Source organism: Ailuropoda melanoleuca, chromosome 3, assembly GCF_002007445.2.
Source record: "Ailuropoda melanoleuca isolate Jingjing chromosome 3, ASM200744v2, whole genome shotgun sequence".
Lineage (NCBI taxonomy): Eukaryota > Metazoa > Chordata > Mammalia > Carnivora > Ursidae > Ailuropoda > Ailuropoda melanoleuca.
In genome coordinates this window covers 33933445-33953085 of record NC_048220.1, presented here as the reverse complement: position 1 = coordinate 33953085, position 19641 = coordinate 33933445, and the positions used below count along the sequence as shown (strand labels likewise).

The following is a 19641-nucleotide window of genomic DNA, read 5'->3' as shown; positions in this document are numbered from 1 at the left end:
CAGGATGGTTATGGTTTCAGAATTTTTTCAAAGATATTAAATATGTTAAGATCAGAGGCCAGCTCTTGCCTTTGGGACCATGATAATGGGATGTGATGGAATTTCCCAAAGGAATTTCTTTGGGATTAAATTCATTCTGTGTTTATGTGCACATGTATGCATCTCACAATGCACCCACTTTTCTTACCTTCTCCAGTTTTTCCAGTCCATAGGTTTTCCTCCCTGAAACTATGCATCTCCATTTAATAGCTCCGCTAATAATGTCTGCCGTGTATTCAATGTTTCCTGTAAGACAGTCACTGGTCTGAATGCATTGCCTGACACTGTGAAGAGCATGGATTTTTATTTGGGTAGGATTGTTCGAATTGAGTCTAAAAATGACTAATACAGTAAGTGTTCACTAATAAAATCCTTATGTTGTTATGTAATTCTCACAACAACCCTAATGAGAAAGTCCCCATTATACAGATGAAGAAGCAGAGATTTCGTGACAACAGCTCAGTATACTCGATCACAGAGCCAGTGCATTTCAAAACCTGGATTTGAAACCGTGTGTGAATCCTAAGTCCACGGTTTTAACAGCAACACTAAGGTTTCATCCTAGGGGACACAGACAACCTGTCTTTTTAAGTTCTATAGAGCTAATAACTGCTGAGGTTCTGAGCACATAGATAGGCCCTCAGTGTATTCATAACAAGTACATATTTAAAATCCACTATTGGTGGGGCGCCTGGGTGGCTCAGTCACTAAGTGTCTGCCTTCAGCTCAGGGCATGATCCCAGGGTCCTGGGATCAAGCCCCGCATCGGGCTCCCTGCTCCGCTGGGAGCCTGTTTCTTCCTCTCCCACTCCCCCTGCTTGCGTTCCCTCTCTCGCTGGCTGTCTCTATCTCTATTAAATAAATAAATAAAATCTTTAAAAAAAAAATCCACCACTGGACCAGGTACTATACTAAATATGAAAATTAGAAGTAAGATAAAGTCTCTTCCTTCAAGTTGCTTACAGTCTTCAGAAAATGTCATGTATGAATAACTGGACAAAGTAGTTAAAGGTTCAGAGAAAAGAGAGATTAATGAGGTTCATGAAGGGAGATTCGTTCTGGTCCTTCCAGAATGGAAGGAGCTACCAAAAGGTCAAAAGAAAGGAAGAGAAATGAACAATTAGGTAAGACACGTGATTTTAAGCATAGAGGTGGGAGTGAGTGACAAGAGTCTGGGGACCTGTGTGATGATTAGGGCATGTGTTTTAGTGAAGGGAGTTTGAACAAGGAATTTGACAAGTGGGCCACGAGTGAAGAACCTTGAACTCTGGAGCAAAGAGGTCCAAATATGATCCTGTCAACACAGTGAGCTTTCAAGGGATCTGTTTCCTTATATTAAAGTATTAATTACTTAGAGTGCATTGTTTACTCATATTTAGCTCAAAGATTTTTACATCCCTATACACGCATGTCACCATTACCAAGATCAAGGTGTAGGACACTTTTGGGACTCCATGCCCTCTTCAACTGAACTCCTCCCCATCCCTGAGATATCCTTGTCTGACTTCCATGTGAGTGTTCAAGGCAAGTAATAAAAAAGCAAATGACATGTTAGAGGTTTAAAAACCAGATTAATGACTTCTAGGATGTAGCATGGAACATGTAGGTGAGAGATTTCAAAGAGGGAGCCCAGTCAAGAAGGCGTTATAAGGTTCACAATCCCTCCATCCATCCATGCCATTCAGTATGTGTTGGACACCTACTGTGTACTATACCCTTACACTTATTGTAGTAACCAACACACACTCTCAGAAGACCACCAAACCAAGATGTACTTTCCCTTGTAGCAAGTGCTGAAATAGGAGGAAGCACAGGCTATACTTCAAATGGGCCCCTAACTCAGAATAGGGAAGTCACAGAGGGCTTCCCGGAGGAAGAGATGCCCAACCTGAGGCTTGAGGACAAACAGAGGTGAGCCAGACCAAGGTGGGGACTGAGATGGAAATGGGTCCAAGTAGAGAAGGAGCAGGTACAAAGGAACAAAGACGACTGGTGGCCGTGTTGTTGTAGGGGCTTGGGCAAGAGGAGAATGGTTGCAGACAAGGGGCTTTTCAGGTGAGAGAAGTAGCCAGACCTAGTAAATGCTACTCTGTCACAGGAACCACGTCACACCAGGTCTTTTCAACACCAGCATGTAATCCTGGCTGCCTGATTGTGCAACAGTCAGTATCTATCATTCGGAATGTTTCACATGCTTAGTGTGGCACACCTTTTCGTTGTTGCTTTTATTGGAAGCAGCCCACCAAGTTGTCCGTCATTTCTCTTTGAGGTTGAGCCAGAAAAACCAGTCAGGCAATGAGACTCGCAGCATCTTTCACCTCCCTCTTCAAGATGAAGCGACTTTCTTAGGCTTTGTACATTCTTTATCTCCATTTTTCTGGAGTGGTCTAGGCTGTGCTGATCTCAGGCCACTCGACTGCTCTGACTTGCCCAGCAGGCTTCCTTGCACAGCCTTGAGCACACTATGGGGTTCACACCACCGCTTTTCCTCTTGTCTGGGACAAACGTGGCCTTTGTAGACCTGCAGACCTGAGTGAAGGCTTAGTCCTGTTACTCTCCTTGTGACCTCGATAAGTTCATGTTTCTGGGCTTCAGCTTCCCTGTTTGGAAACAGTAATACCCACTACATAGGGTGTGACTGATGAAAATATAATGCAGCAGATCCCCCAGGGCGGTGTCTGACACATAGTAGGTCTTCCAAAAATGTTCTGCAGACCTAGTAATGCGAAGTGGTTCAGAGCACAAGTAGACTCCCTGTGTTCTAGGGCTCTGCCAAAGGCTGCTGAGTTACTTTGGGCTAGTCACATAAGCTCCCCGTGCCTCAGTACTCTTATCTATAAAATGGGGATGATAAGGACATCTACCTCATGGTTTTATAGTGAGGGCTAAGTGAGCTAGTGCATATGAAGTGCTTCATGTCGTGTCCAGTGTGTGTGTGTGTGTGTGTGTGTGTGTGTGTGTCTGGCTATATATCCCCTATTAGGAGTGTTGATATATTAGTGTTAGTAGTTGTTAGTTTTGTATAGTACTTGATCATATCTGTGAAAATGGGAGAGCAGCGTTTGCCTACCTTGCAGGGCTGTTGCCAAGAGCAGCTAACGAAGAGGAGCAGTGGCTCAGTGCCAGACACAGTGGGCCCCCGATAATGTTTGTTGAATGAATGAGAGCAGAGTGCTTCTCTCTAAATGTTTTCTATAAATGTTTCATCTTAATGATCAGCGGGAGCCTCCTCATGGAAGGAAGTGCCAAAGGGGTTCACAGGGTGGCAGCCTGGGCTCGGGCCTGGTAGGTTCTGATTATGTCAAACAAAACAGATTCAGCTCAGTCTATTTGGCACCATTGAAACTGTGCCAGTGAGCAGCAAATTGCGATTTCATGTTGGGGGAGTGCCAGAATCCAGATTTACAAATCAAAGCAAGCCTCCCTAGTTCTAGTACCTTCTCTCTCCCCTCCATGGGCGTTGCTTACGTCTGAAAGACCTTCTGGATGTTTCACAAAATCAGGCCCCAGATGTTTGAAAGACTTTTGCAGACAAGGTAATCAATCCATTTGGTGGCCAGATGCTGTCTGAAAATTTTCCTGCTACAGCACTGTGAGTTCCTAAATTCATTAGAAACACAAATTAATTAAATCTCCTCAACAGTGGGCAATGCAGAAGATTAAGCAGTGAAACACAACTACATTTCCAGCTGGGTCATATTAGATGCAGAGAAGAACTCTCCACTTCGGAGGTGAAAGTCACGTTAACCCTTTGTGTGATGTTCTCAAAAAAACCTTGGCCACACCTGTGACGCCAGGTGAGCCTGTGGTTCTTCCCACGTAAGTCTGCCTTAGTGGGTTCAGTGACTTCTCAAGACATAAACTGTGCATTTCTTTGAATGAGAAGGGTTCTGGAGTGGTATTACTTTGTTATGCATTAATAGGGGAAAAAATCTCCACCATGCTTTTATCATAAAGGGCCTCTGGAAGTTCTGCAAGTCCTATGCACTATGCATATAGCAGTATTTCCCAGGAACGCTGTATAGTCATAAATGTTAAAACAGAGTGAAGCATCCTTCCTTATTCCATGCTAGAATAAGCTACCTGAGTTCAGCGTTCTTGTTTATCAGCGCTAAATCCCCAGCATCAAGAAGAGTTTCTGGCACGTAGTACGTGCTCAGTAAATATCTGTTAAATGAATGAGTTGTGGACGAACTTATTTCGTATAGATTTCTGAGTTACTGATTTGCCCAGATGAGTCCCCAAGATGTGACATAAAGTGTGAGCTATTTCCCAACAGTGTTTTGACTTTTTTCACCCACAGATCAGAATCTTGAGGGACTGACAATCCATAGGATATATTTTAGCAAATTTGGCTCTAAAGCATTATTGTATAGCACCCCTAACCTTTGTCCCATATCTTTTACCCTCAGTCTAAATGGAACTGGAGAAGACTCGGGGTGAGTAAATTGTGAATTTATGGGGCCAACTTTTGGGTGGGAGGCTGTTCTTCGAGGATATGCTCAGGTCCATGGAGAGGCCAGCCTTTAAGCCGCGGAATTGACTCATTCTACACTTTGGTTTGCCTCAGGCTCCATAGAGAAAGGGGTTGCTTCCTTCTTTATAGCCTCTCGGAGGTATCCATTTCCAGAGGGTGCCCGCACACACCCAAGACCAACGACTGCTAACTCAAATGCCTACAGAAGCCAAGTGACATCAAAAATGAAGGCAAAGCAGTAGAGAACAACTTTAGGAGGCCAAAGGGGAGCTGACAGTTGGCCTCAAGGTTGGGGAACAGTAGGGAGTGGTGGGAGATGAGGTCACTTCAAGACCTCGCACCCTTGTAAAGGAGGCAGCCAATCCCCAGCCCACGCCAGGCACGGCTGTGTGGGAATGCCAGTCCAGTAGGACCAACCTGTTGATTTCTAAAGAAACTGAAACTCTGCATTGTTTATACACAAGTTCATAATTTCTAAATGTAAGCATCTCATTCTACAAATTGGAGTTCTTCGTGTAGATGAACGTTGCGGTGTCCGAGGAAACAATCCCGCTGGCCAGATACGACCGTGCACCGCGGCTGGTGTTCTCTGGACTGTCTGGTCCTGTGATGCAGAGTGTGGGGCCTTGCTCTGCTTCTCTGGGATCCAAGGTGTGATCCATGTGGAAAAGTAACAGATGATCCTATTTATCGATGGCCTACGGCGCGCTTAGCCTCGTGCTCAGCTCCTTACCATCCTTAGTTAGTGCCCCTAACACTCTGTACCACAGCGGTACCAGTGTCATTTGATTTTACACATAATGAAACTGAGAGTCAGAGAATTGAGGTTCCTTGTCCAAAGGCACGTCTGTTATGAATGGCAAAGCTGAATGGGGGTCTCTCTGACATCTAAAGTGAGGCTGTCCTCCACTCATTATATTACTTTTGGGTAAAGCATTACTCTGACTCTTACTTACTGCTTATGTGGGTGCATGCTAAGTGCCTTGCTAAATATACTCATTTCAGCTTCAGTATAATACCACCCGCATTGTACAGATTAGGTAAATGGAGGGGAGAAAGAAGTGAAGAATTCTGCCCAGCGATGCTAGGATTGACACTGGAGCTGGGAGACTGCTGTTGGCCACCTCGCAGAATTGCTTCTCAAAGCCACGGCCTGGATTAGGCACAGAGAAAGTGCTCAGCAAATAGTTTTCCATTGACACCAAACCTCGTTTTCAGCTGTGTGCACTTCGGGGATCCTGAGCTGAAGGGTATGGCTGGTGCCTCTGGGTAGCCTATTCTTTCACCCGTTATTCCCTGTGACCCACCGGCACCTGTCATTCAAATAGCCTTCACTCTGTCACTTTGCTAATGGCAGGCATGCCAAGTGAAGACCGACAGGTCCTAGAAACCGTCTCAGCCACTAATGAACTGTCTAATCCGGAAAGCCCTTCTCAGCATTCGGGCAATCCAATTCAAACTGCGTGTCTGACTGAAATAGTTTACTAGGTCAGACTTCTTGGCATAGAAAGATCTTCCCACCCAGTCTCTGGTGTTCTGTTCTCTTTCTTCCTGAAAACTGAACAGGGTGGAGACTGGTTTAGACAGGGCTAGAATTTAAGAATCAGAAGGGCGTGTATACATTTTACGGTGCATGAGTTTTCATGTATATGATTAGCTTAGGAGAATAAGGCAAATGAAGATCTTAAAGAGAATGAGGGATGTTTATTTGATTTTTAAATTGTCATGATTGTCCAGGTCTGCTACACCCAATTCGACTGAAAATCAAACGTGTGCCTGGTGTGTGTATGTGTGCGTGCATGCATGTGAGAACAATATTAGAGAATATGAACCCAGGTGATGAGGTAATAAGTATTAACAAATATTCTAGAAAAACCTTACTTCATTTGAACATCGATTCTGTGTCAAAGATGGGGCTGCCGGCCAGGAATAGCACGGTAAAAAATCAGTTCTGATCCCTGCCCTGGTGAACTTTATAGGCTTATAGGGGAGACAGACACTAACAGTAAACACCCAAACAAATCTATAATGAGGAATTCTGGTAGATGCTTTCAAGGGAAAGGTAGGGTGGTATAGAGCAGTATAGAGTGACTCTAACACAGGCTGTCAGAAAAGCTCTGTCTCGGGAAGTGCTGGTTAAGCTGAAATTTAAAAAATTAATGGATGCTAGCCAAGGAGATGGGAGGAGGGAGTGTAGTGCAGGCAGAGAGAGCAGGATGTTTGCAGACCCCAGAGTGGGAGGAAGGATGGCATTTACGAGATCCTGAAAGCAAAGTGGCGGGGCTAGAATGTAGCGAGATGAGGGGGTCAGGGAGATGGTTTAAAATGAGGTTTGAGTGGCAGGAAAAGGCCAGTTCCCGTTTCCTTGGTGATAAATTACCAAAAGGTTGTATTTTCCACTGGTTTCCTTAAAATGGCTTCTGGTACATTTTACTTTTGATTTAATTTCAGGTGAAGAGGTTGCGGCCAGTGTTAAGTCTGTATCTTGAGTATTTAACGGTTTTATTTCTTCCATGACCTGATAAAATATTGATGTTTAATTTCTTCCCATGGGCTTTGCGGGAAATAATCAATGCATCACAATCAAGGCTAAGAACCTGCTATGGCATGTGTTGGATAGAAAGGAATTTTGCTACTGCATTTAACAGTTACTGGCTCTTTCGTGCCCTAAGCTTTTCCATACTCCCCAAAGGCAATAACTTAGGTTGTTGGAATCAGTATTTGAAGTGTCCCCAAAGTAGAGTACTTAAAGACATGGAAATATGTTCCTGTTTCCACTCCTGTACATCTGCTGTGCTTAGAGGAAGTGCTTCTGAAAATGGACTTGGCTCTTGATTTCTCAAGTATTGGGTTGATTTCAGAGATGTCCCAGGCCATGAACCTGTAGTCCTGAACCATTTAAAACAATAATAATAAGCTGTAGACAGAAATGGAGCATGTGTGACTCTCTTTTTAGGGGAGAACTGTGATATGCTTTACATAGGCCAACAGTCATTTTTCCCCATGAGAATATTAGAGCTCCAGGTATGGATTATTTATATCATCTATGCTCGAGATCTTAGATACTGATAAAGATGTTATCTATTAAAGAAATAGGATTCTGTCTTCAGGGAACTTATCATCTAGTTAAAGAAACATCACACACACACACACACGATACGGAAGCATTCTATTAATGTTTGTACCATAATCCAACATGAGTCATGCCCAATGAGAAGATGCTAAATTAGCAAATTTTTACATGGAATTTATTGGTAGAGCCAAAGATGAGTAAAACTAGGAACTGTGCCCTTAATGAAATACATTTCATTAAGGAAAGAGAGCAAATACCTTCTCAGTTACGCAGCTGCATAAGTGGGAATGGCTGTGTAAGTATACGTGAGTAGTCCAGAGACTTGGGGGGGGCTGTATGGAGGAAGGGATTATGTTCCAATCAGGGGAGCTCACAGAAGACTTCATGGAGTAGTTGGCATTTGAGTTGGCCTTGAAAGATTCGTGTGTTCGTTTTTTCATTCAGCCACTAAACATGTGTTTTGTGCAAACCTCCAAAGTGCCAGTCCCTAGGCTGTGTCCCTAGAATAAAATAGCGAATAAGATCTTGGCCTCAGGGGCATATGTGTTAGTGGGCACAAGTAATGGAAAGAATGTCTTGGGAAAAATGAAATTGCTTCACGAGTGGTCAGCACAGACTGTATTTGCATAGGATCCAAGAGTTAGAGTTGCTAAAGTGACAGGAGTACAGAAGCTAGATGGAAAAGTTAAGACTGAACTCAGAAGATCCACTCTGCCATGTTAAGAAATAAAGCCTGTAAGTAACTATGAGTAAAAGATGAAGAAAGGATTGGGAAAAAAATAAATGGCCCACAAAAGAGAAGGGCGACAAGAAACAATAGAAGGCAGAGGGAGAAGCAGCAGGATGCAGGAGGCAGGTGGCAAACGTGGGCTCTGGGACTAGAGCTGGGTACCAATCCCAGCTCCCCTATGAGCCTTCCAGACGTGGACAAGTTATTTCTGTTCTCTGAGCCATTTCCCCAACTGAAAAATGGAGGCAGGGACTGAAATCGTGGAGTCTGAGTGACACTTAAATGACATCATATAAAACACAAAGCATAGATCCTGGCCAGAGGAGGTGTTTGGTAATGAGCCTGATGATACAGATTGAAGAAGAGAGGTTAGGTAAAGAGTCTAGTACTATGCCTGGCACACAGTAGGCCAGCTCGGTAAATCACTGTTTCAAAGAAAAACTGCGATAGTGGTATTTTTCTGAGGCTGAACTATCTCGAGGCCAGGCGAATAGCTAGTTAATTTCAGCGAATCTTTGCATGACAGTTGTGATCCTCTCCCTGCAGCCACGCCGTAATAAAGGAATGTTCAGCTAGAAGAGTTTTCCATTGAAGACTGACTTCCTGGCAGGGAGATCTACAAATCACTTGGAAAGTTCCTGGCACCATCACCTGGGTCTGGCTATTTGCAGAGTGTCTATAAATCTTCCACAGGGCCAGATGAGAGTGTGGGTTTTTTTCTTTCCCCTCTGACAGACTTGTTTCTTTCTATGCGTACTAGGAATGATGGTGAAAGTTACCCAAGAAAGGCCATGAGGAGGTCAGTCTACCCATGTGGGAGTGATCTGTAGTATACTTACCATTTTAAAGTGTACGCAGGTGAGCAGCCTTCCATCCGGTCTGTCGACAGGAGGTATTGGACCTAGAGCTGCATAGCAGCAGAAGGAACAGAGTCCTTCCTACCACTGGCCTTAGAAGAAAAAGTAAGGAGGGAGAGATGGAAAAAGGAAAAAGAGAAAGGGAAGGAAGGAAAGAAGAAAAAGAGGGAAAGAGGAGAGAAGGATGAGCAGGAAGGGAAGAAGAAACAGAAAGAAAACCAAGAGGTTTTTCTTTGATTCAGGGTGATGGCATGGACATCTGATATGTTGGTCTTCGGGAGAAATTCTTAGAATACTAAATGCTTTGAGAATCCTGTTAAACCTTCTGTAAAGATAGGGTTTCCATGGCATTTTTCTTTGTAACCATCTTCTGGCTGTGGATAGGAATTGAACCTGGGAAGATTTGATTTCACCTCTCAGTGGTGGACCAGTCCTGGGTACTGACTTGTTTATTCATGCAGTCATTCACTCACTTACGCATTCATTCAGCAGTTCCACCTTCTCTCTTCTTCACCATTCATTTTTCCCTAGCTGCTGAAACTTTCTCATCAGCATATACACATGCTGTTGTTTCTGTGATTAAAAACAAACAAACAATGGTCTGATGACCTGACTTCCCTCACCATCTTCTGCCTCATCTTTTTCTAGGCTTCTCAGCAAAACTTGAATAAAAGTGTCCACAGTCACTTCCTCTCATTCCCCTCCTCCCATTCACTCTGAAACACATTCCATGGTTCCACCAAACCCACCCCCACTTAGCCACAGAAACCACACTTGACAAAGTCAAAAGTGACTTCTATGGTTCAAATCCAAAGGTCAGTTGAAGGCTTTTACCTTGCAGATCAGCGGTGTTTGGCGTGATCGATCACTCTCCCCACCGGCATCCATGACACTCAGCTTTTTTGATTTTCCTCCTCTCTCACCAGCTGTTCCTTCTTCTCTCTTCCTGATTCGTTTTCTTCTCCCAACCTTTTAGATGTTGGGAGTGCCTCAAAGTTCAGCCCTTGGCCTTCCTCTCATTTAATACAGTCACTCCCTGAGATCTCATCCAGTTCCCTGGCTTTAAATATCATCTGGAATGTTAAGTTTAGATCCCCAACTCAGACGCCTTCCTCCAATTATCTACTCAGTATCTTTACTTATAAACCCCTCATACTTCACATGCCTGAAACGGAGTATCTGGTCTTCCCCCAAAATGCCTGCTTCATCCACAAACTTCCCATCTCAGTGAAGGCAACTCCATCATGCCAGCTGCTGAGGGCAGAAATCTTGGAATCATCCTGAATCCTGTCTTTCATACCTGTAACCAGTCCATCTGCAAATCCTATGTAGTCAACTCAGTGTGCATCCAGAATCTGACTACTGCTCTCCACCCTGACTGCCAGCACCTCGGTCTGAGCCACCTCACCTCTCACCCGGATTATGGCCACCCCCTTCCTGAGGCTCCTTCAGCCCTCCGCAGTCCATTCCCAGTGATACTTGTAGCACGTCGGACCATCTCACTCCTCTGCTGTGTCCCTTCCAACGGCCTTCCTTTCCATTTTTTCTCACTTTTTAAAAAATTGTGATCAAAGGAACATAACACAGAATTTACCATTTACCCATTGCTGTGCCCATTTCACTTTTAGTAAAAACCAGAGTGCTTGCTGTGATCTACAAAGCTCTCCATGACCTGAACCTCTCATTTGTCTGACCTCAGTTTTCCCTTGTTTGTATGGCTCCGGCTACACAGGTTTGCTGACACATGCATGTTTCTCTCTGAGGATCTTCTCCCTGTCTGTTCCCTGTCAGAAGAAAGCATCTTCCTTCAGATACCCACATCGGGATCTCCCTCACTCTTTCAAGTCTGCTCAGGGAGGCCTATCACAATCACCCTATCTCCAATCTAAGCCTCCCACCTACCTCCAGAACTCTTAGTCTCCCTTACCCAGCCATGTTTGTTTCCCAAAGTACACAACATATGATGCAATTTATTATACTCACTGACTCTTGTTTTTTCTCCACAGTAGAACATAAGTGCCATAAAGACAAATATTTTATCTATTTTATTAATTGATGTATATTCAATACCTAGAGTAGTGTTGGACACATAATAGATGTGGTCACTGAATATTTTTTGAGTGAATAAATGGAATTAGAATAAATCTATCAACATTTAGTATTTCTTGATTTTTCTACATTTTATATTATGTTGATATCTAAATTGCCATGTGAACATGGAATCAAATATAATGGATTTTTTAAATATCCAGTTTTCAGTGGACATAAAAAAGCGGGAAGGATGTACTATAGTGCCTTTGCCTGAAGAATATTTATTAAGTTTAGGGTCATGCTGGTGATGGAAATCAACACTAGTTTATTTATGCTATCTTTCACTGTTTACCTACTATGTGTAAAGTTTTGTATCCAGTGTTTTAAAATAAAGGCATCCAAGAGACAGTATTTTTTTTTTGAGGGGGGAAGGGCAGAGGGAGAAGGAGAGAGAATCTTAAGCAAGCTCCACGCCCAGCACAGAGCCTGATGTGGGGCTCAATCTCACAACCCTGAGATCATTACCTGAGCCGAAATCAAGAGTCAGACACTAAACCAACTGAGCCACAGGTGCCTCGAGAGTAATATTTTTTTTTAAAGATTTTATTTTTAAGTAATCTCCACACCCAACAATGGAGCTCGGACTTACAACCCTGAGATCAAGAGTCGCATGCTCTAATGACTGAGCCAGCCAGGTGCCTTGAGAGTAATATTTTTATATAATCTTCAAAACACCACAATTCCTAGCCAGGGGGGGAGAGAGAGACAGAAGAATGGAGGGAGGGGTATAGGAAGAGGAGAGAGAGGATACGAGAGAAAGAAAAATACTGATTCATAGAATTGTAAATGGCACATTTGGTTCCAATACTTTCTATTTTCTTTGCTAAAACCATTGAAAAATCATCATTGTATAATACTTTGTAAACTGTTAGCATCTTTATTGTGTTTGATGTAGAAACTTTATGTTTTAGGAGGAAAAATCCAGATATGGTCCTACTACATTCTTCTTTCATTTTTGGGCCCATCTAGAATTTAGCACACAGACATATTGTATTTATTGTTCAATTTGTCCTATAAAGAAAATTCAGATTTTTTTTTTAAGATTTTATTAGAGAGACAGAGCGCGCATGCATATGAGTGGGGGGAGGGGCAGAGGGAGTAGTAGACCCCCCACAGTGCAGGACCTCCCCACCCAATGTGGGGCTTGATCCCAGCACTCTTGTATCATGATATGAGCTGAAGGCAGCCATCTAACCAACTGAGCCACCCAGGCACCCCTAGGAGAGTTCTTGAATACAGGCATATGGATGACATGTGAGTTACCTTAAGTTTTAGTAGTGACTTCCTCTTGCCTTCAAGGTCAAACATAGGGTTCTTACTCTCTGGCTCAAAGACTTCCATTATAGGGTGTTTGAACAACCTCTTTTCCAACATTTTTTTTTTTTTTACCTTAACCCTGTTTACCTCTGTTTCCCAGTCCTCTAGGCTGAAAGCTTCTTAAAGGCAAAGATAAGATGGTTTTTGTTTATAGCATATCCCTGGCACCCAGCCCAATGACGTATACATAGCAGCTGTTCACCAAATAGATTCCTTGCATTTCAGACCTATTTACTCCAAATCCACTTCGGGTGTGTCATTGCTACCTCCGTGCCCTCTCCCTATACCCTCTCTTCACCTACCCATTTGGAGTTTTCTCTTCCTGTGATTCATAGGACTCTTAAATCCTGCCAGTATGACAAAGGCTTTTTAGGATGAAACCTGGTCTTTACTGATCAATCTTTGTGGCTCTAAAGTCATAAAATATTCATTCCAAAATAAAAACATTCCATTGTCTCACACCCCTTAAAATACGTTTCTCACATTCCTCCAGCATAAGTGTTTTGTTTGTTGACACTTTGTTTAGGATTATTCTCTATATGGTGGCCCACGTTGGTGTTGATTCTCTGTAGCTCTCATTCAGTGATCTATTAAAGAAAAAAATGCAGAAGCATCCGTCATATATTAAGACACTAAGCTTAAGTTCAATGACGCATAAGTTCCTTATGGAGTTCACAATTCAGAGACTGAGAAAGACATTTAAAATGGTCCTATTACTGTTGGAAGTGCTAATGGTTAAGCGGTGAGAACTGTTATGAAGGAGAAGAATGGGGAGCAGTGGAGCAGCCAAGTAAAGGAGGCTGTCTGGGTTTTGGGAGGAGTCGTACAAGGCTTCGCTAAATAAATGAAATTAGAGTGAGCACACAAATATGCGGGCATTTAGCTCCCACAAGGCAGATGCCTTATCTTTCTGACTTGAGAGCCTCTGGCATAGCAAAATTTTTGACCAAAGAAATGCCAAACAGACTCCACGTGATGTGTGTTCGGGCAGCATAATGCTGGCTCCGAATCTATATAGACTCACAGTCATGATTAACGTTCTTCTTTTGGACCCAGAGTCCCACTAACTTTGGGGTCCATGCTGGATGACCTGTGTTGTCGATAATAGATCTGAATGATTGACAGAGTTTGCATTGCTCGAGCAGTTAATTACTCCTCTGCTTTCTGAAAGAGTGGGTAACAGATGGTAGATACCTTGATGGCAGATTCTGCTAGAAACCATGCAGGCTTGTAGGCAAGCCTGGACTGCTACCAATTTCCTACTGGTTTTTTCTGTATTTGGAAGACTTAGAATTTTTAAAACTACTTTGCCCTTTGGGCAGGTTTTGTCCCAATGGCAGGAACATTCTTTCTTCTCAGCTTCTGTGTGGTAGGAACTTATTTTGAATGAAAGGCAGTCTCCATCAACCCACATGTCCTGGGTCGCCCCATACCTGGTTCGTGTTGGGGATTTAGTCAGTGTGGGGAAGCTGTGTGCATGGCATTTGTTACACACCAGCTTCCCACCCTCTGGATTTTCACAGCTCAGCAAGCTTGGTGGGCTCCCCAGACTTACCGGGAGAACTTGGCTCCTACAGAGAGCATGATTCGGTCCCTTTGAAGTCATAACTTTATGACGGACACCGTGATAAATTGGGGGATGCTTCTATTTCAGTAAGCTGCTTTCATATTTGAATCGTCGAACAAGTAATGTACCATTTCCACACAGGGGAAGGGGGAGAAACAAAGCACCTCAATGCTGGGAACTAAGCAAGTATGAAGGAACACTGGTCAAGTGGTAAAGTGACATGAAAATGTGTGTGTCAGAGTTGGTGCACAGAGCTTGCAGCACAAAGAACATTTTTTTCCCCCAATTCGACTTATGTTAATAGTCTGGCCCTGTGCAAAGTGCTATGAGGAAAACAAAGATGGAATGACATGTCTAATATTTATATGCCTTTAGATGCAAATAACAGAAAATCTATCTAGCAGTGGCTTAAACCACTTGGTATGTATTATCTAACAAGTTCAGACATAGGCTCTTTCTGAGGTAGGTTTTTGTGATTCAGTGATGTCACCAAGGACATTGCCTCTTTCTTCCATCTGTCATATTCAGCCTCCTGGCTTGTCACCTCATGGTCACATGATGGCTGCCACAGCTTCAGGTATCATGGCCACATAAAATCACACGTGAAAGCAGTAGTATGGGGGCACCTGGGTGGCTCAGTTGGTTGAGCATCCGACTCTTGGTTTTGGCTCAGGTCATGATCTCAGGGTTGTGAGATCAAGCCCCACAGTGGGCTCCACACTCAGTGAAGTCTGCTTGAAATTCTCTCTCTTCCCCTCCCCCCCACTTATGCGCACACACGCTCTCTCTCTCAAATAACTCTTTTAAAAAAAAAAAAAAAAAGGAGTATCCAAGAAGTATGTCAGTGTAGCCAGAAGGCCACTCCTCACTTGCTTCCTTCCTTTTATTCAGGGAGAAAAACTTTATCCCAGAATCTCTGCCTCCTTGCCCCCCAGCAGACTTGCCTGTGTGCCTCACAGACCATATTTCAGCCCCATGGCCACCCCTAGACACAAGGGAGGCTGGGAAGCAAGAATCTGGATTTTTCAGCAGCTATAGTGGGAAACAGGCAAGGAAGAAAGGCACTGGGTAGGAGTAGCTAACCGAGAGTATCTGTCACAACACATTACTTGCCCTTAATAGGCTTGGTCTTCATGGGCAGGCTGACACTGAAACAATGCCCATTTTCCAGCACTATGCTTACAGTTCCCTAGGAAGCAGCACTTGTGAAAAGATCTCGGGAACAGGGACTATTGGACCCTTCTACCTGCTTTCTTTCATGTAGGAGGAATACCAGCACCAGAAGGGAGTTAAAACCAATATGCACAGAATTAATTACATTCCAATGAAAGGAAAAGGATTCAGTATCTAAATACCAAACATTGGTCGAGTGACAAAGGAATCAAGTCTGGATCAGTCAGAGAGTGTATATTATACACAGAAAGTTCAGGATAGCAAGTACTTGGCATGTGTACTGGCTATTCCGGTACCCATGCCAGACGTAACCAATCGATCTCGACACTCTCCCACCAAGCCCAGCTATGATGTCAGAATTCTTCTCCCTGGGCAGCTCTTGCCAATAAACAAAATTGGTGAGCAAAAATAGACCCACTTGTTTTCACTGCTCAGGACTTGATATTTACTACTTCTGTCGCGAGAACTGAGCTACAGGAATGTGAGAAATAGTACCAAGTCAAGCAGCTAATGCTACTACTGAACGAAGGACTGACACACAGTCCTGTTTCGTTACAAAGAAAACTTTGAATCCACGGGCAGAAAACCTCATGCGTACACCTAGTTCGTGATGCAGGCCAACAAAGGCATGTGGAAGAGTTTAGTTTCCTGCCACTCTAAAAAGACAATTTTCAACAGTGATATTAACAGTAAGATGAAAAATAAAATCTTTGACCCTGACTAGTGAGAAGGGAGCATTGGTTCCCAGCTGAGCCATACGTCTAGAGCCGATTGCATGAAGCTTCTGCACTTACAGAGTGTTTTTAACATTTGGAAATCTTCCGTATCATGGTTGGGGTGGCGGATACACTTCTGTATGCATTGATCCAAACCCATGAAAGTGTATGGCACAAAGAGTGAATTTTACTAAATGGGAATTTAAAAGGAAATGTTTAAGAAGTCTACAAAATCACTGAGATAGATGCTAACATCTTGTATTCAGTTTGAAAACCAATTAAAGTTGTTTACAAGTTAAAAATTGCTCAAGATGGATGGCCCTGATCTTAAAAAATTAGAAAATCCTGAAAAATTAGAAAAAGACTATAAGAAAATAAGTTATCATTCACATCCTACACTAAAACATCATTTTAGACTTGGGCTGACAGACTTTGGCCTGTGACTATTTGTATGTGTGTACTTATAGGAGTTAATTATTATTTTCTGGGGAGACAGATTGTAAGAGAAATTTCATTTTATATTTTAAGCATCATCTCGGTAGTAATGGAAGTTTTAATAAGTGTATATTGCTTTACCAGTTAAAAACATATATTTTAAAAAGAGAATACACTTTTAAAATTGCATTAATTACACTAACTGTTCCATTGCCTGATCTTTTTTTAAATTTTACAATATATTAAAATTTTCAACAACTAGGCCATTTTGACCCAATTCCAGTAGTGGTACTTGGGCATATTCACTTTGGCCATAACCAGACCTCTTTTTATCCCCCTATTTTGAGGGAAACTATACTCAAACACACTATTTCATTTATCAAAACCTACCAGAGAAAACCTCATCCGAGAAAATGAATGCCGACTTTGGGCCATGAACCAGAGCCCAAGAAGGAGGCCACAGTTTTATGTAGATGGAAGGAGTAATTTTCATTCCCTCTGGGAGCCTAAGACTCCCCTGTTTATTTCATGAGCCACAAAGTCACTGCCAGCCTAGCTACAAACCCCTATGCAGTGACGACAAAGGGTATACACATTGCCCCCTGTCCCTTACCATGCAACGCAGGACCCATTGCCAATTAGAGCACTTCAGGAAGTCTGCACGTGACCTCCCAAGTCCTTCTTAACACAATTTTCCAATAACTACCTGTATTTCACCATTGTCATCCACTGTGACACCTGTTTTCCCTCTTGGCTGACCCCCTCCTTGCTAAAGAAGCAGACAAATCTGCCTAGAGCCCGACTGACCACCTGGAAGAAAGCCAGGTATTGAGTGGGCAGAAGTGGCCAGCTGATAGAGTAAATGACTTTATAGCATTATCTCCCAAATGTTTCTTAGATGAAAGATAAAACATTTAATGGGCTCTGAAGGCTAAATTGCATTACCTTCTCATTTGAATCTCTGTGATTGATGCAGAGAGGCCAGTGCTCCTGACCTGGTCAGTAAGACCTTGTCCCACCAGAGAATTTGGGTTTAGGTCCCCTCCAGGTTTAAACTGAGCCAACATTTTATCGAAACAGTCACCCTGCTCTTTGGATTGTACCTCGTCTAATAGTTGTGCTCAGCCCAGGCGTTGTGTAGACTCCAGCCCAGCATGGGATGGTGAGAGACTAGGGCATGCACTGGGGGTTCCCTCCATTTCGTCAGCCTAATCACAGGCATATAATGGCCAAGTCAGTTTTTATTATTCAGGTAAATGGAGACTTTATGTATGAATTTACTGGTCTGGAACCTTTGTAAGATGCAGAGATTGATTTTAGAAGAGAAAAACTCAGTCTTAGCTGTGCCTATTGAACTAGAAATGGGGTTACCAGGCCACCATCTTGTGGAAATTAAAGCAGAACAAATAAATGTGGAACAGGGCAAACGTCCTACCTCCCAGGGTTTCCTTTTAAAAAATCATGTTAACTACATTTGACCTCCATAACTCTTTTTGGCCTCTGGTTTTTGTTTTTAGTCAAAAACAGGCACTTTATCCACATCTCTATGGAATAGAGGGGAAATGCTCCAGTTTGTAGCTTTTCGAAATAACAGTGGTGTGATTTGGCTCAGCATTTGATAAAATGAGTTCTCATGTACACATATCGTTTAAAGGTGAGAGTCATGTTGAACTTGATGAATTGATTTCTTTTGACCATGATTTTAGATGAAGTTATTGTTATAGGCTGGCTAGTTGATTGTTATCGCCGTGTCCTCTCTTCGCTCAACAAGAGTTATTTTATCTCGAGCAGCGTGGCTTTTCTGACTTCAACTGCTCTACCGAGAGCCTGTTGCAAACAAGAGTATTTGTATCGGAAGTTTGAGTATCTTGAAATTGGAATGTGGGGTGATTCATGAGGTTTGCCTCAATTATTAAACAGTCATAGATGAAGACCTGCAGAGATGGATGGGGCAGTAAAGTATTCTGGTTACACATACTGGCTTAGCAATGATAAATGAGTCGGGAAGCATGAAAGTTCAAAACAGGTATTAACTCGAGCTACAGTGGCCTGCGCTTTGAAGGGAGGTAGACAATAGCTGGATATAAACAACCTAATACACAGACCAAGTGAGTGGCAGGATTAAAATAAAGCTAAGGTCTTGGCAAAGAGAACTAAAGAATTTGAGAATCCTGCCATGCCAATCACCCTTTCTCTTACAAGTTCTTGCGAGAGGCATAGCACAAATAATTATACCACTTGGAAAATGGGACATTTTTATTAGTGGGGGCCATGCCTGGATCCCTCATAATGCAGAGTTCTAGTAACACTAGCTTGGATCTTGTGGCTCAGCTGTGAGCTTGAGTCCCACCTTGATTTGACCTGTGTACCCCCAAAAGGGAGAGTGAAGATATTTTTGCAGAGAGTCTGGGCAAAAGGACAAATGTGTATGTCATCTCTGGGAGGGTGAATTTTTTTTCCCTTGGAGTAACATTTCCTTGGAAACTGAGCCAGGAACTGACCTTGAAAAGGCACTTAACTCTTCCTTCTGATACCCGACTTCACTAAAAGGGAAGGCCCATCTTTTGGTTCCAGTGTACCTTCTAGAACTCTGGAGTCTGTGTCAACATCGCTGTTAAGAGGAGAGGTGTAGACTGCATTTTAGCCCGTTGTTGGCCCCAANTCTGATACCCGACTTCACTAAAAGGGAAGGCCCATCTTTTGGTTCCAGTGTACCTTCTAGAACTCTGGAGTCTGTGTCAACATCGCTGTTAAGAGGAGAGGTGTAGACTGCATTTTAGCCCGTTGTTGGCCCCAAAGATATAAGAGTGACTCTGGTAACCTGTACACCCAGCCTCCCCACCGCTCTTTCCTTCTGCGCATTGTTTATGTCGTCAGCAGTTTGAGAGATTCACCTCAACCTGAGGTACCTGATAGAAGCCTGACGTGAGAAGAAACAGCCACGTCCGCTTTCGGTTCTGCGCAAGTCAGGAAGCTTCGTGAATAACCCCGTTGCTAACCCCTCCCTGAAAAGTCAGAAGCAGGAACTAGTGTTAGAAGTGTATCCTAGAGGGGTGCCTGGGTGGCGCAGTCGTTAAGCGTCTGCTTTCAGCTCGGGGCGTGATCCCGGCGTTGTGGGATCGAGCCCCACATCAGGCTCCTCCTCTGGGAGCCTGCTTCTTCCTCT

At 43.3% G+C, this 19641-nt stretch overlaps 1 protein-coding gene across 7 annotated transcripts in view; it reads left to right on the top strand.

Annotated features, from left to right (window-relative positions):
* Positions 1 to 19641, top strand: part of PPP2R2B (protein phosphatase 2 regulatory subunit Bbeta) — a 453368-nt gene that overhangs the window by 328745 nt on the left and 104982 nt on the right. Inside the window, exon 1 of one of the 7 annotated variants that reach the window (XM_019805366.2) lies at positions 4452 to 4478. The exons of the other annotated variants lie outside the window; for them this stretch is intronic. Coding sequence (XP_019660925.1) covers positions 4457 to 4478 — 22 coding nt within the window. The 5' untranslated portion in view covers positions 4452 to 4456. Of the gene's footprint in view, positions 1 to 4451; positions 4479 to 19641 lie in introns of those variants that run through there. 7 annotated transcript variants of the gene reach the window in all.